General features: G+C 40.5%; 1 protein-coding gene across 2 annotated transcripts in view; it reads right to left on the reverse strand.

The window, feature by feature from the left end:
- The window catches only part of CFAP47 (cilia and flagella associated protein 47), a 178,705-nt gene that overhangs the window by 6,215 nt on the left and 157,222 nt on the right, over positions 1 to 15,268 (reverse strand). For both annotated transcript variants that reach the window (XM_083498341.1, XM_083498342.1), the window contains 2 exons: positions 5,989 to 6,160; positions 4,196 to 4,357 (listed from right to left, as the gene is read on the reverse strand). In XM_083498341.1, the coding sequence (XP_083354467.1) occupies positions 4,196 to 4,357; positions 5,989 to 6,160 (334 nt within the window). The remainder of the gene's footprint in view (positions 1 to 4,195; positions 4,358 to 5,988; positions 6,161 to 15,268) is intronic.

Raw genomic sequence — 15,268 nt, forward strand, 5'->3', positions numbered from 1 at the left:
ATTACTAAGCTAGAAACCTTATGACCTTCCTGCACTTTAAAGTTCTAGATATGAGGTCAACAGGGCCAGAATACTTTCCCTATGTAACAAATGCAGGTTTTTCCTATTCCTCAGAAGATGATGAAGAAACATATGAAGAAGGGCGCTCATCAAGGGAATTGTCAGCATAACAAACTACATTCTTTGCTAGAGAATAGAAAGAATGGGGGAAACAGGGGCGGAGAAGAATATTTTCCAAGTGTAATAAAGGCTGTTCTATGGTTTCTCTGACATGAATAGGCTGCATCAAGCTTGCATCATGGATCCTCTTTCTATATAACTATAATGATTCAGACTTTATTATACCTTTTTCTGGAACATTAGATCTCTTCACTGCTATCAAACACCTACCAGCAGATTACAGCATTGCCAATGCAATTACTTCAACTTTTGTGCTCAGAAACAGCCTGTTCTATTGAACCTGATAGCTTCACCATTGTGACAGAAAGCACTGCCATATTTTGAAGGGTCCTCTCCGCTGACAGCCATGAGCGATAGCTATAGCAACTGTCCATCTCAGGTACATAGACGCAAGAAGTGGGCTCTTTGCAGAAAATCAATAATGGCCAAGGACATCCTTTGAAAGTGAGGAAGTTAAGATTTCAACTCACACTCTCGCCTCTCTTCCAAACACTTAGCTGAACAGGCAATAAAAGCTAGATTTAGAAATTATGAAAACTTCCTTGTTCCCACTATTTAGAGATAGGCAAGCTTCCCAAAGCTTTCCTTAGATTACTTCAGAAATTACCTGAGTTCTTAAAAAAGAAAAAGAAAAACAGAATTTAGGCTCAATCCAAGGGCTGATAAGAAATACTCTGTCCTTTTCCCCACCTCCATTCCCTTCTGTGGAGGTGCATTTGGCCTGCAGATCATGGTGTAATTTGGCCCTTTCCCCATGTTTTCATTCCCATAGTGTTTTTTCTTCATTCACAGAGGCAGGCCCACTGAGAGATGGGTATAGGTGGTACCGGGCCCAATGTCAGAATGGGTCTACCATATGGAGCAGCAACTGTGTTACTTGCAAGCAGATCCACAAGGAAGACCATTTGCAGTGCTTCAGCCGCTGGAAAGCGCATGAGCAGAAGAAAGTAGCAAGAAAGGGTGGAGCAAGGAGGCAGAGGAGCACCAAAACTGGCCACTTTCACCTCCCGGTAAGAGCTGCTCAAGCAGGAGCCAGCCAGCAGAGGGAAGCAAGAAGGCCTGCCCTGTGGCAGCAGGAAGCAGCAATTACATTATGCTTGCAGGCATCTGTGGCTATACCTTCCATACACTGTATGTCCCCACCCAGAGAAGGACTCCCCAGGGCTACTGTCTGAGGGTGTGGTTGTGGCACACACCGGCACTGCCGCCTCCTCCTCCTCACCATTTCTCTGCTTTTAAGGTGTTTGCTGCCACTGGGAGCAAGCAGGAAAAGCAAAAGCAGCATTGACTCACCAGGAAAACAGTTTGAGGAGGGCAGGGCTACCATGAGATATTTTCCTCTTGTGTTTTCTCTTTTGTTTGTTTCAATCAGGGTTGGCAAATTGTTTATTGTTCTAAAATGCCTGGGCTGTGTGATCTTGCAGTTATAGCATGGAGCGGTGTGTGTGCACTTTCCAGGTGTTTTACTGGCTTATTTATTGTTATTCATGCTTTCATACTGTATTTTATGCTGCTTCTATGTTGTATTACAATTAAGAGTTTTAAATTTGTTGTTAGCCTCCCGGAAGGGCGGTGTATAAATAAAAATTTATTTATTTATTTATTTATTTATTGTTATTATTTCTCAACGTGGTGAGCAAATGTTATACTGTAGCTTCCTTTTCCTCTACTAAGAAAGGTTCAAAGCTGTGTACGTGGCCTTCCCCTTCACCCCTTTTTATCTTCACAACAATACTGTGAGGTAGATGATTCAGCTGCCAAAGTTGTGAAAGTGCACACATTATTTTTTTGTTTGCATGTCATTCTTGACCTGGGTTGGCAAGCTTTTTTTTCTGTTTTTCTCATTTTGCTTTAAAGTATCAGCACTGTGGAATGTAGCAGTTAAAGGAATGTGGGGGGCTGTTTTCTTTGTTCATGTTTACTCCTCCTAAGAGCTCAAGGCTTTGTGCATTGTCCCCCCTCCCTCCTTTTTATCTTCAGAACAACCCTGAGACATAGAATTAGACTGAGATAATATATGTATGTAAGCAGTAGTGCTTGCCAGTAGATTGCAAGGGGTAACAATGCAGGAAGACCCAAATCCACATACAATGTTCTGGACCCAGGAAAGCACGTTGACAATCCTGGCCATAGAAACGAATGGAACCATCAAATCTTATGGGCAGAGAAGGAAAACTACTCCATTAGTTCCTATTAGAGTAGGAAAAAAGATATGTGGGGCAAAACATGATGCAAGAGGGAGGAGCTATTGCTACAGTTCCAAACCCATCCCAGATTTTGCTCCGTGAACTTCTTAAAATCAAGCCCTGTGCAATGTTAATGGAGTGGCATAGCTCCACTATATTACATAGACCTAATTTTAAGAAGCTGGTGAGGGCTCTGGTTTTGGGTTTCAAAGCTCTCATGATCCCTGGCTGACAAGGACTTTGCCGAGTCAGTGGAAAGAATTGGACAGCCAAGGCATTGCTTTGTTTGGGCTTCAAATCCTAGTCGGAGAAGAATCTGGGAGTTTTAAAACATCACCATGTTTTTGAGGCAGGATTTTATAGGCTTTTGAAATTCTCCCTCTCCAGAATCCATATAAATGTATTATGCTGCAAACTTAGTTAACTTATGTTTATTGAATTAAATCCCACTCTTCCATTGGAAGACAATGTGGTCTCTCATGTATATACTGTTATGAGTCTGGGGTGTTAAGATGGTGTCAGACCCCTCTAATACCTGGATCGAGCAAGTGTTAATATCCAATCAAGCCAAACTAGCTTCCTGTGAAGTGATAGCCTGGGTGATGAGTCATTAAGGGGAATTAAGGGGCAAGTGACAGATAGGGAGTTGAACTGGGGCGGTGATGTGAGTGAGAAGCTGGAGGCAAAAGCAGCAGGTTTGAAAAGGCAGAGAGAGCGCCTGACTGATTTCTGCAGGGATCCAAGGCTTTGGCTGTGGGAGAAGCAAGACCCTCTTGGGGTGCTGATGCTGTGAACCCTTCCATCACAGGCTCAGGTTGTAGATAAATAAACCATATGTCAGAATGACACCAAAGTCTGCACTGTGCCTCATTTATAAAAGGGAACATGAACCCTCAATGAGTACCTGGAACCCTGGTATCTCGTGCTACTCAGAGGTGGAGGTGGCCTGCAACAATACTACCTTTCCCAGCTTTGCCTTGTACTTTTACATATAACATAATCCTGTGCATTTACCACTAATTATTAACATTCTAAGATACCATTGGAAATGCTGTAAGAACAGTCTGCTATCGAGTCCTTGCTTAATGACTAGATTTCATCTTTGTTTCCATTATTTCCTAGTTAATACAACATACACACGTTGATACAAAATGGAGCCCGGGGAGAGAGGCCTTAATTTACTCTCAGTAATTTGCCCTGATTCACTTCCTGGTAGATGATATCATTATCTTACTATGTTACATTTTCAATTAACCAGAATTTTTGTTTGGTACGTTTTGTTTAGTAATTGTTTTTTTGATTCATACATTCATTCATTCATTTTGGTTAGGGCAGGGCAGAGCTAGGGCAGTGCCTGAAACTTGCTGCAAGAAACAAATGCAAACCCCAAAATGCTCTAGGTACAAGGAACACCATCATTGTAGACAGAACATCTTTGGACAATATATTTTTATGCCACATGATTACACAGGAATAATAATAGCCTGATGATGATGATGATAGTTATATCCCCATCCAGGAAAGTTATTCACCTGAAACAATTTCTATTGGTGTGTTTGTGTATGGGATTCCTCAGTTATTTTTATGGTCCCACAGCCTCAATAAACGTTAACCTGTTTAGGCACCACATTCTTAGTATAGCATTATTTCCAAATATACCCTGATCTACTTGCTCATTGGGATTTATTTATTTTTTTGGTGGGGGGGAGGAATCTGGTATCAGTCTTATTGACTAGTTGCATATTGTCCTTAAATAAGCTGAATCCCATTGGATGCTACATTACATCCTTGAAAAAGACCTTTAGGTTTTCCCCCTTAGATATTCTTACCTTGTTTGGCTTGTAAGCTTAAATTTAACTACCGATTCCTTGTTTAAGCCAGCTGCCTCAATATTGATGACATCATCCACTTCTGGTTCAGTGGCAACAAACAGTATTGGAAACTTCCAAATGCCTCCCGTGACACACTGTACCACCAACGTTGCCGGATGCCTTCAAAATTAAGTTTAAAATATTCATTATAATAGAAGGCATAATGCAACGTAAGTGAAATAAATCAATGTCCAAGGTGCACTTATATTCTTGCAGACCTGTAATGCATTACACAGCTGGTCATAAATTGGATTGCAGATATTATTTTTATGCAGGATAGTATATCCATTCTTACTTTGGAAAGGGCTGTCAGCTAAATATCACATTATTTACCCCATCTGTTTCTGTAAAGAATGAAGAACCAAACTAATTGGCGCAGTCTAATTCACCTTACGCTTACATTTCAGTAGCAGTCTTGATTTCTGCAAGGTGACACCTTGATTTATCATGTTGCTGAAAAGGAGAACTGTTTACAGTATGGCAACAGTATGACAGCTCAGTAATTGAGATGTAATTTAAGTTCTAGTTTCCAAAGAAATGTAAAATTCTGTCATTAAAGTCAATGACAACTCCCACAGACTTCACTGGAGATGGAATTTTATTCCTAAAGAAGCTGCAGCTTAAAAAGAATTATTATTCTCTCCACCCACCCCTGAACTGCTGTAACTATTTAACGTGTTCTTCCGATATAGTTAATCTTGACAACAATAAAATATACTGTGGGACAAAGGATGAGTGACAATGAGCTGTCCAACACCATCCAATAAATTCCACAGAGAAGTAGACTCTGATTCCATATATCTCAATCAAACGTTATCCAAAAGCCCCTAGATTTATTTTCTGCACTATTCTTCACTCTCCCATAATGATGCAGGATGAGACACCATTTGGTGTTTCACATAATGAGAAGTGGTGCATTTTCAGAACAATTCAACTCTTCTTAGATTGACACTCATTGCCCAGCTAGAGCCAATGATATAAAAATGGTCAGAATTGGTCATTTTCAAAAGAAAAGCAGGAAGGAAATTTGGAAGGAACAGAATGTATTTACTCCTTGCTGTTGATACAGTGCTCTGTATGAACCCCAGGGCATATGACACTTATGCAAGCAAGCTTCTGTGGTCACTTTAAGAGATGGCACAGTTCCAACATGTTTTTGCATCACATGAATGCAGACGTTTTTATGGATCTCCATGTAGAAATTCAGATTCCTGCGTCAGAATGAATTGTTGAACTAGAAACACAGCTTCAGAAATCAGGATAGCAACTGTTGTTTTTTATAAGGTTCTATGCCATCACTCCACAGAAAAAAACCTGATTGTAAATTGTACATCATATTTCAGTATGCATGTTGGTCTCCAAGGTGCTACTTGACAATTTTAAATTTTATTTATTTATTTCGAGAATGTGGGGGTTAGGCTAGCATATTATGTCTCTCCATGTGACCACAGTTGCATGAAAGGAAGCACCTGAAAAGATCTATTGAATGCACAGGAATAGTGGTAGCCAGTATTTACAGGCCCCTTGGGTGTCTGTGATGCATAAGAGAATTATCACCATCCCCTAGGCACACAGGAAAAAGCATTTCTAGTCCTATGTAATTAACAGACATACATGCCATATTTGGCTATAGATATGAATCAAACATCCAGACCTAAATAAGCCTGAAGAAACAACAACAGAAAGGGGTTTCAAGGGAAAGAAAGGAGGCCTTGTATCAGACCTAGAGAAATCACAATTGGGCACTGTACCTCATTGGTTTGCTAGGTGCAAATATGATATTGAAGATCAAGGTCACAATTCCAGTTTTCAGATCCCGAAATTTCTTCAGCAAGTTTATAGCTACTGCAGACTTCAGCTGAGATGCCACTCTATCAGATTCAAACTCAATATCATACACAAATTCTTCTTGGGTAAAGATTCCTAAAAAGAGAGAGAGAAAATAAGAACATAGCATTGTACATGTAGTATAAATACAATTGGGTTTCAAAGAGGAGAGGCTTGCTGTTTTGGAAAAGGTTTGATACCAAAAATGAATGCTTTTTACAGTCCGTCTGTCCCCCAGCCACAATATCATCCTTTGCCCTCTTAGAAAGTAAACTGTGTGTGTATATATTGTCTGCAAATTGCTTCCTCCGCAGTCTGGCTGCTGGATACATTATATACAAGGTGATAAAATAGCAACTATTAATCATGTACTAATACCATAATATAAACAGTATACATCCTCATTAACGGTCAGGGCACAGCACAGCACCTAGCTTCTTGTCTGTGATGTATTGAAAGGCAGACACCAGTACTGTGAAAACATAGTTGGCCATATTAGAACCTTTCAGCTCTATGTGCTATCTAATTTAATGGGCTATGGTCAATTACAGATGACTGTAAACCTGAGTTTCTGAATAATAAGCAATTTAAGAAGTTACCTATGTATACCTGAGGATACAGGAGGGAATGGATAAAAGCACCTCGAGTGCAGCAATGTGCTCTGAGGCACCACAACTTTATATGCTGATGTGAGTTCAAAAGTTACCTAGGCCTTGTCCAGTTTGAATAGCTAGCGCCAGAGAAATAGTGCGGTGCAGTGATTTTAATCAATTTCTCACCGCTGCAGGTGTCTATCTCCTGAAAAGCTGGAGGGACTCTATGGAACAGCAAGGGAAGTGATGTGTGAGTCTGCAAGGGGAATGAGGAACTGGCAAAACTGCTGTCCAGTCCTCTTCCTCTTGTGAGGCGTTCCCACTGGATCATGGTTCTCTGCATGAATGAAAGGAGTTTTTCCACTTGTGGAAGAGCATGTCTGGATCCAAACAGCAAGTGCTTCACTACTGTACTATGGTTAACATCCCTTCTAGTAGCACCTTAAAGACCAACTAAGTTAGTTCTTGGTATGAGCTTTCGTGTGCATGCACACTTCTTCATCTGAAGAAGTGGTCTTTAAGGTGCTACTAGAAGGAATATTTTTTATTTTGACTATGGCAGACCAACACGGCTACCTATCTGTATGGTTAACATGGCACTAAAGTACAATGAATTATACAGTGCACATGCTGAAAATGACAACTCAGGAAAAAAGACATAATTCTGTGGGTAGGCATATAGGATCTGCTGATTTGATCATGGTCTCCTCCTCTTGGGGATATATGCATGCTATGACATTAAGGTATGAAAACCATTTCTTGCCTTTGTTAAATTGATCCACTGCTAATTGTGATACTAAAGTGGGACATTCACAGTAGGACACAACTGAAGGCTCATAATTATTCCTCAGCAGAAAATGTCACCACACAGAGGCTCTAACATAAAAATGAACTTGGTGGGGGAGAGGAGGGATGACATCATTTGAAACCTACCACAGAGACAAAATTGCTACTGCTGAACAGATGTTTCCTTCAGCAATCAAATCACTGGATACTGCATAGTGAATGTTTATTGTATTGTTCACACCGTTCAGATATGAAGAAGATGGAGCTGCAGTTGGTAATTGTGTTGTACATTCTGTCAATGCATTTCTAAAAGGACTGTATTAGCTTTGCTTCCTCCATATGTATGTGGCACCTGCCGTCATTCACTAATAATACATATTTATTTATTTTTGCTGGGGGCTTTCTGTTTTATGAACTCTGCTGTGTCTCTGTTAAGCACTCTGAAAGTATTTTACAGCACCTGAGGAAAAACGTGTTTTGTAAGTACCAGTTGAAGGTATATAAAACTATTTCTCTTTGCCAGTCCTATTGCTGGTTGTGAATCTCCGCTGCAAATCTAATTTAGGGCTGCTCAAAACAGAATAATGTAATTAGATTTTCAGTGAGAGCTGCAAACTCTAAAGACGACCACATCATCATGCCATAAAAACCCCTCTGTGAATATGTTAATATTTTAGTTTTAGTATCTAGACAGCTCCCAGACACACATGCTGCCTAAATACAGTGACAACTGCTAGAAGCAGAAAAGAAAAAAGACTATGCATCATCATCACAAAACTGTCTAAAGTTGTGCTATTAAAATCAAACGACGAAATTTCCAGATGCTCCTAAAAAGCTCACAGACTTGATGAAAATGATAACGCAACTTAGAAAATATTGGAGTCTTAAAAACACAATGTTACAAAATAGAAGATGAAGCAAGAATGAAGCTTCTAGTGTTTCTACCTACACACATTGAACAATAGGCAGTATTCAGCACACTCATTCTATAGGGCAAGGGTTTACAACTGCACAATGGAACTCCCACCTCCCCACTCCTGCCTTTGTGATCTGTTCTGGAAAGTTCAAGGAATATGGCGGAGGAGGAGAGAGGGGAAAGAAAGTTCCATTGCACAAGTATATGTAAGCTGATCCTAGAATTTTTATGGCTGAAAGGTGGGATTTAAATACTCTAAATAAATAAAGTGGTACCACCCAAAGGTGGGTTTACTGCCTCTACCAGCAGATGCTAACTCTGAGTCAATGACAGCTTACTCTGACTGCTTTTTTAGAGAAGGTATAATTTCACAACATTATTGTTCAAAAAGTTATATTAATAGGAATTATTGATGCAACATCATGTGTGAAAGTGATATGCTATAGGACATGGTAAATCCTGTACTTTTGTTAAAAGTATTAAAAAAAAGCATTGTAAGATCTGTTAATTTAGGAAAAAATTCAGAGAATCACATAAAGTGAGGTAAAGTAAAATCACAATAATAGAAGAATGAGAGAGGCAAGTCTCCTTCAGTGCACATAACCAGCCATGAGGTGTAGAGATCATTTTTCTATGTAATGAGCTGGATATTCATCAAGGGTTTCATACTTAGGGCTTCTCTTTGGCTGCCTTTAGAGAAATGATGGGAATAATTTATGGCTGTACTTTTGTCATATCTGCCTCACCAAGACAGATTCTAATTGTTTGCAAGGGCAACTTAAGTCTATGTTGTCATGCTGCTGCTTCTTTCAGACAATGGATCATTCTTATGTGAATCATATTCTCATGAGGAGGAATGCACATCTGTCTCCTAAGCAGCACTGATAAGGGCAGAGCTCTAGCTAGAGGAGTGAATCTTTCCATCAAAGGAGGGAGTCCTTCCATCGTGGGATGCTAGCCTTTGGGTACAAAATAATGTTTTTAGGCTACTTCAAATGTGAATGTAGGGGTGATTCATGGAAATCCTACAGTTTTGGAAAAGATAATGTCGCGATCAATCCCAAAAGGGCTTAGGAGAAATGAAGTTGAAATTCCAACTGAGCACTTGTACAGAAATAAAAACTATTGGATAAAATGTCTACAATTTGCTCATGATTTGCCTGACTCAATTATTATATGACTATAGTGTTTTAGATTGATTGCAGAGAGGGTTGAACAGCTAACAAAAATGTTACTTCTCTTTGGATGCAGCAGGATTTGGAAGAAGGAAGTGCTGCCAATATCTCTATTAAAGTTTCCAGGGTTTGTTTCAATAGCTTTGAATAGGCGGCGTCAAGAGACGGACAAACCTGAAAAAAGTTCAATTTGCAACTAATTCAGTATAATCCATTGAATTAATTTAGCCTGAAAGGTAATCCTGAGCACTGGTGTGCATCAGGGCCTAGACGCCACTTACTGTACTGAAGAATTCATGCTAAAAATGATAGTTGAAAAGACCCAGTTCCCAAAACGAATGCCACAGACATTAGAAATACTTTTTTATACTCCTGAACAAACATTACGTATCCATGGCAAGCTGGGTATCATTGGCTATGCAGTTCCATTGAAGCCAAACTGCCTAGATGTGCCTTGCATCTGCTAAAGCATCAAAGGCACCATCTGTAGATACCTCAAAAAGACTGTGCTATGAAGCACTCCTAAAATCTAGCATTTGCTATAGTAGCGTTCCCTGTGAAAGGATGCTCTGTTTTGGCCTGGAGATGCCTGGAGAGAAAGCCTCTATTACAGCATGTTTCAAACAAGCTGACTTGCAACACTTCCTGGTATATCCATTCATTACTGTCTCTTTGACTGTAAAACCCGGCCTCCCTCTCTTCTCATTTGTAAATTTAAAGTAAACAAAAGAGCACCAGGCTCCTTCTGTCAAGCCAATATGATTAGCTAAAATGTCCCTGCCCACCTCCCCAACAACAGCTAACAAAGAAGTTTAAATCACGGAGGCTCCAGGGAGAAAAGCACAAAAGGCACGTCAATCCCTTTACCCCTACTTGCAGGGGAAGCAGAATGAAGATGCAATTTTGGAAGTCAATTCTCAGACATCTAGGATAAGTGCTTCCTGACTGGCACTGTTTCATTTCCCCCCAACCTGGTAACTGCCAGGAGCACAGGACTGCTAGTCTTTGTTTATATTTATTAAAGCTCAACCTGAGTATAAACAGTGATGTTTTCACCACAGCAGCTAGGAATCTCTCCAACAGAAAGAGTTCTCATCTCTCTGCATAGTGAAAAGGAACCCTCAACTCCAACACATCAAGCCACTTTCTTGCATATATAAGGACAGTTATTAACCCCCCATGCTTGCAAACCCAGACAGCTGGCCAAGCCCTGACTCTCTCCCCTTCCTCTATCTTTTGCATTTAAGCCTGACCAAGTGCCTTTTTCTTGAGGAGACCCATTCCCTTTATGCTCATTTGCTACTTAAGCCCATCCTCTGCTATTGCCCCAAAAGCCTTCCATGTTGCTTCCTTCAGATTCTTGCCTTGAAACTTCCCCAACCCCACTGCAATTCTGCGTAAAGTTCTTAATGAATGTGCTAATGCCTTTTTTGACTCAATAAAATTAACCTTTTATCTTTCTTGCCCTTCTTAACCTTTGGGGTGCCAAATTCTGGAGTGCACCCAAGGTCTCAATGACAAAAGACACCCCCCCCAAAAAAATGGGGTGTCAGGGTTGCATGTGAGAAATGCAGGCTTCTATGCAAACTGCACGTTTCATAACAACGGTCAAACCCAGATAATGCAAGAAAAGTGGAAATGTAAGATTAATGTAGGGCAGTGGCGTAGCGTGGGTTGTCAGCACCCGGGGCAAGGCAAGTAATTTGCGCCCCCTAACCCGTGGATTTGCGCCCCCTAACCCCAACCCCCAGATGTTGCGCCTGGTGCGGCCGGCCCCCCCCCCCCGCACCCCCCACGCTACGCCACTGATGTAGGGTGAAGAAAGAACATAATGTTTATCATAAATAAATAAATAAATAAATAAATAAATACAAACACCGACAGTATTAATTACCCTAGCCTTAAAAACGTACCAAAGATACAATACGACTATCTCGATCAACAAATACTTTTGTAGGATTTAGGACTACCAGTGTAACATCTGTTTGGTATAAGCTACCTTGCATGTCTATAGGCAGTAGAGGGCAGGGTTGCGACTAATAGATAGGGGGAAAGACACTTCCCACTAACCCCCAAGATCTGCCTCCCCTCTGTCTTTTGCATGAGGCAACCAGGAAACTAGTTTCCACCATGAAGTATGTAAATATGAAGCAACTGTAAGTAAAAAAAAAACGTCCCCCCCCCCTTTAGCAAGGCAACCTTTTTGTGTTTTATCTCCTCTTTTAAGCAATGCTAGTGATGTGTGAATGAGACAGAACAGGTGGCAGCGGCACTGTGCAGCTCCAGGTAATTCCAGCTTCCAAGCACTTTTAACTCTGCAATAAACCACTTTTATTTTTCCAAACCCCAAAACATCATCACTGTGATCCCTGGTGTGAATTCATACCAAGATAATATGCGAATGCAGGCAGCATGATGAAAGTATAAGGTTAAAACAACCTGAGCTTCCCCTGCCACAGAAATGGTCTATGGTGTGTAAAATGAACTATTATGGTATGCCACTCATAAATGATTAAAAATATTCTAGTATTTTAAAACAAAAGAGAAAAAATGTTTTACATAAATAGATATGATTTGTAAGCAAGGATGTTTAAAAATGGTCAATTCACACCGTCAAGTCACATAAATAGGAATTAAACATTCCCGTCATTGCATACATTTGATAAACTTTAAAAATGCATAGTCCTCAGGAATACCGATGGGGAATGGGGCAAGGGCATACAAATTCACTTGCCATTTTTAACCTCATGGGCCAAGTAACCCTCTCCTCGTTGGGCAGTGGGAGCCTTTTTTGTGGAACTTGCTTCAGCTGCACCATATGGCCCCTGGTAAATCCAGCAATGGAAAATTTCTGTGGGGTCCCCATTCCCTTGATGCCCTAAGCACATGCTTATTTTGCTTAATGGTTAATCCAGCCCCGAGTGTTGGGGACCAAGGAGCCAACTCCTGACATGTTCTAGAAATACTTTGTACCTAGAAATACCTATTGCTAGCTGAACATCACTGGTGGGCCATTTATGTCAATGAAACATTCTACAGGCCTACTGGGCTGGAGAGAATGTGGCGTCCTGCTCATGGGCTTATGACACTTACAACATTTATGTCACTTCCTAAGGCCCCTCTGTTGGTTTTTAACTAATTGTGGAAATACAGCCTCGGTGGTTTTAGAAAGGTGGACAAAGTCTTGTCTTTTTCAAATTGATTCCAAATGATTCTAAAGTCTGTCAGCAATGTAAAAAGGATCTATAACTCTAGATCTGACAATTCAATATTACAGAATGAATAATTTACTGTCTTTTAAAATATTTTCTTGCATAATTAATTTTAAATGTTCATTTTTAATATGCACATGATTTTACTTCAGATTCTCATACTTCTTCTATTTAACTCTCTCAGTTTAGGTAAGCCACATATTTTAAGCACTCAACTCTCACCTTTTTTTCAAAATGTAGTTTTGAGAAACAGAAAGATCAATAGTTTTTATTCGGATATACACTTTATCTGCCAAATTGGAAGTCTGATGAAACACAGGAATGAATAAAGTTTCTTTGTTCTCCAGCTAATATTGAATATTGCTACAAGTCTGAGCAACAGGGTAGACTGAGCTACACTTTTAAATAGAAAAATTGTGTCCTCCCTAAAAGAGGGCACGTGTTGCGGTGAGACCTGGAGACCAATCCCCAGTGTTGTGGGTGGGTAAGATTGGTCAGCAACAACACCTGATTGGTAGGTGCCTCAATGTTGGGTTCAATCTGGCCAATGGGGTGCAGTCCAAACAGATCAAGGAACCTATATATACCCATGCACGTGACCCAGAGCTTCCACTTTTGGCGCGTGCATTCGGAACACCCACCCACCTCTCCCTATTTTTAAGGCTTGTGCACTTGACCTTTCTATGCCATCCTGTGTCATCCGCCGTTGGGACAGGGGCACGGCAGGAAGTTTCCCCACTTGGCTGATTGGCTGTTGCCATTTGGGTTTTGCCTGCCGTGTAGCAAATTGTCACAACTTGTAAGGTTGTGGATAGGCTCTGATTCAGGTGATAGGGATGAGGGAACGCATTAAAGGAATCCAGGGACTCAAATGGTTTGGTCAACCCCAGTGAGGGGGTTGTGCCAGTGCCTGAGTCCAGGGGGGCATCTGGGTGGCGGACATAGTCTGTTCCCGACTTTTTGCCCATCCAGGTGTTTACCCTTGGCTGACCTGTGCTGGAACCCTGGGTCAGCGCTACCTGCATGGCAGGAAGCTAGTCGAACCAGAGCCTATGCAACCACTCACTTTCTGTAATCAATAAAGTTGTGGCCTAAATTCTGCCAAAAACCAAACTAAAATTTGAGTCAAGTGTGAATTTATTTGGGGGGAGGTCTCTGGGTCTGAACACGCAACTGATTTCAAATGCATTGCACTCCAGCATTTGAAGAGAAACCATTTTTCCTTTTTTTTAAAAAAAAGCACAAAACCTTCTGCCAAAATGGATGTCAATGTCAAATGTTGTGCTAGTTCCTCTTTCTCTGAATGTCTTCTTGATTTGTGCCTTGTCAATATGCTAGGAGATGAGAATTTGACAGGCCCAACTAATAACCAATGATGAGTTGCAAAGGTGGAGGCTGGCAAAGGGACTAAATAAATCTTCACTCAGCTGTTGCTTTTGGAGACAAATGTTATACTACTGGGAGGAACATGCTTATTCTCACTTGCTTTAAATAAAGTTATGGGAGTAACTGTTTTTGCCAAATTGATATTCCACTGTTTGTTTTTCAAAAATAGCTTAAATATGAATATACTGCAGTATAGCAATTTCATTCCATGCCTGTGGTGTTTCTATAAAACTCTTAGCCAGCTGCTTATCTTAAAATTTAATTATTAGCCCCATCTGCAAAGCTTCAAATCATCTTCCTGTCACGGGGTATCAAAACTGCAGATACGCTGCAGCTTTCATTTATAGAAATGTAATTTTTATGTATATTTCCTAAAATGTTCTAGGTTTATTTTGTATTTTTTGTCATTTGCATTCATACGGGAATCTCAGACCAATACAAAAATTCAAAAGTGCTTTATTAAGAAAAAAGGAACCTCACCTTAACTAACTTCAAATCCATTTTAAAGTTTATTTACAGCCTTGCCTTTTTTATGTTATTAATTAATTAAAATATACCGCCCACTCATAAAATACCAAGGTGATGCACAACAACATATATGCATACAATTAAACACACAGTACCATAGAATGTGTGGCTCATCGGGGGGGGGGGCATTTAAACAACTGAATAAGCTTTTGGTTCATAAGAAATTACACAGAAAGGGATAACAGATTATTGCAAACGAAAGTGAAGAGGGGCCAAGATGCTACAAGGAAGAAACAAGAAGTATACTTCACAGACATGGCTGAATGGTACCATAGCAAAAGGTGAGATGGACTCATCTACCTACGTTAACATGCAAACACACCACACTCCACAACCATACACTAAATATGCCACAACACAGATGCCATCCAGCCACACCCACCACACAATGCAGGTAGCAATTGGTTTGTGTTTTTGTTTTGTATGAGTGAAGCTCCAGGGTGGTGATGGGGAGTTTGCCGGCAGAGGGGAAATAAGTGGATTGAGAGATAAACTGGAATTTATTTGGGGAAATTGGGAGGTGTTGCCTATAACAATTTCTATTTTCCAAATTTACCTCGGGCCCCAAAGCTTGGTTTCTGCCAGGCCCTAGGGATAAGGAGAGAGAA

The sequence above is a fragment of the Podarcis liolepis genome, assembly GCF_965112155.1.
Source record: "Podarcis liolepis genome assembly, chromosome: 4".
Classification (NCBI taxonomy): Eukaryota; Metazoa; Chordata; class Lepidosauria; order Squamata; family Lacertidae; genus Podarcis; species Podarcis liolepis.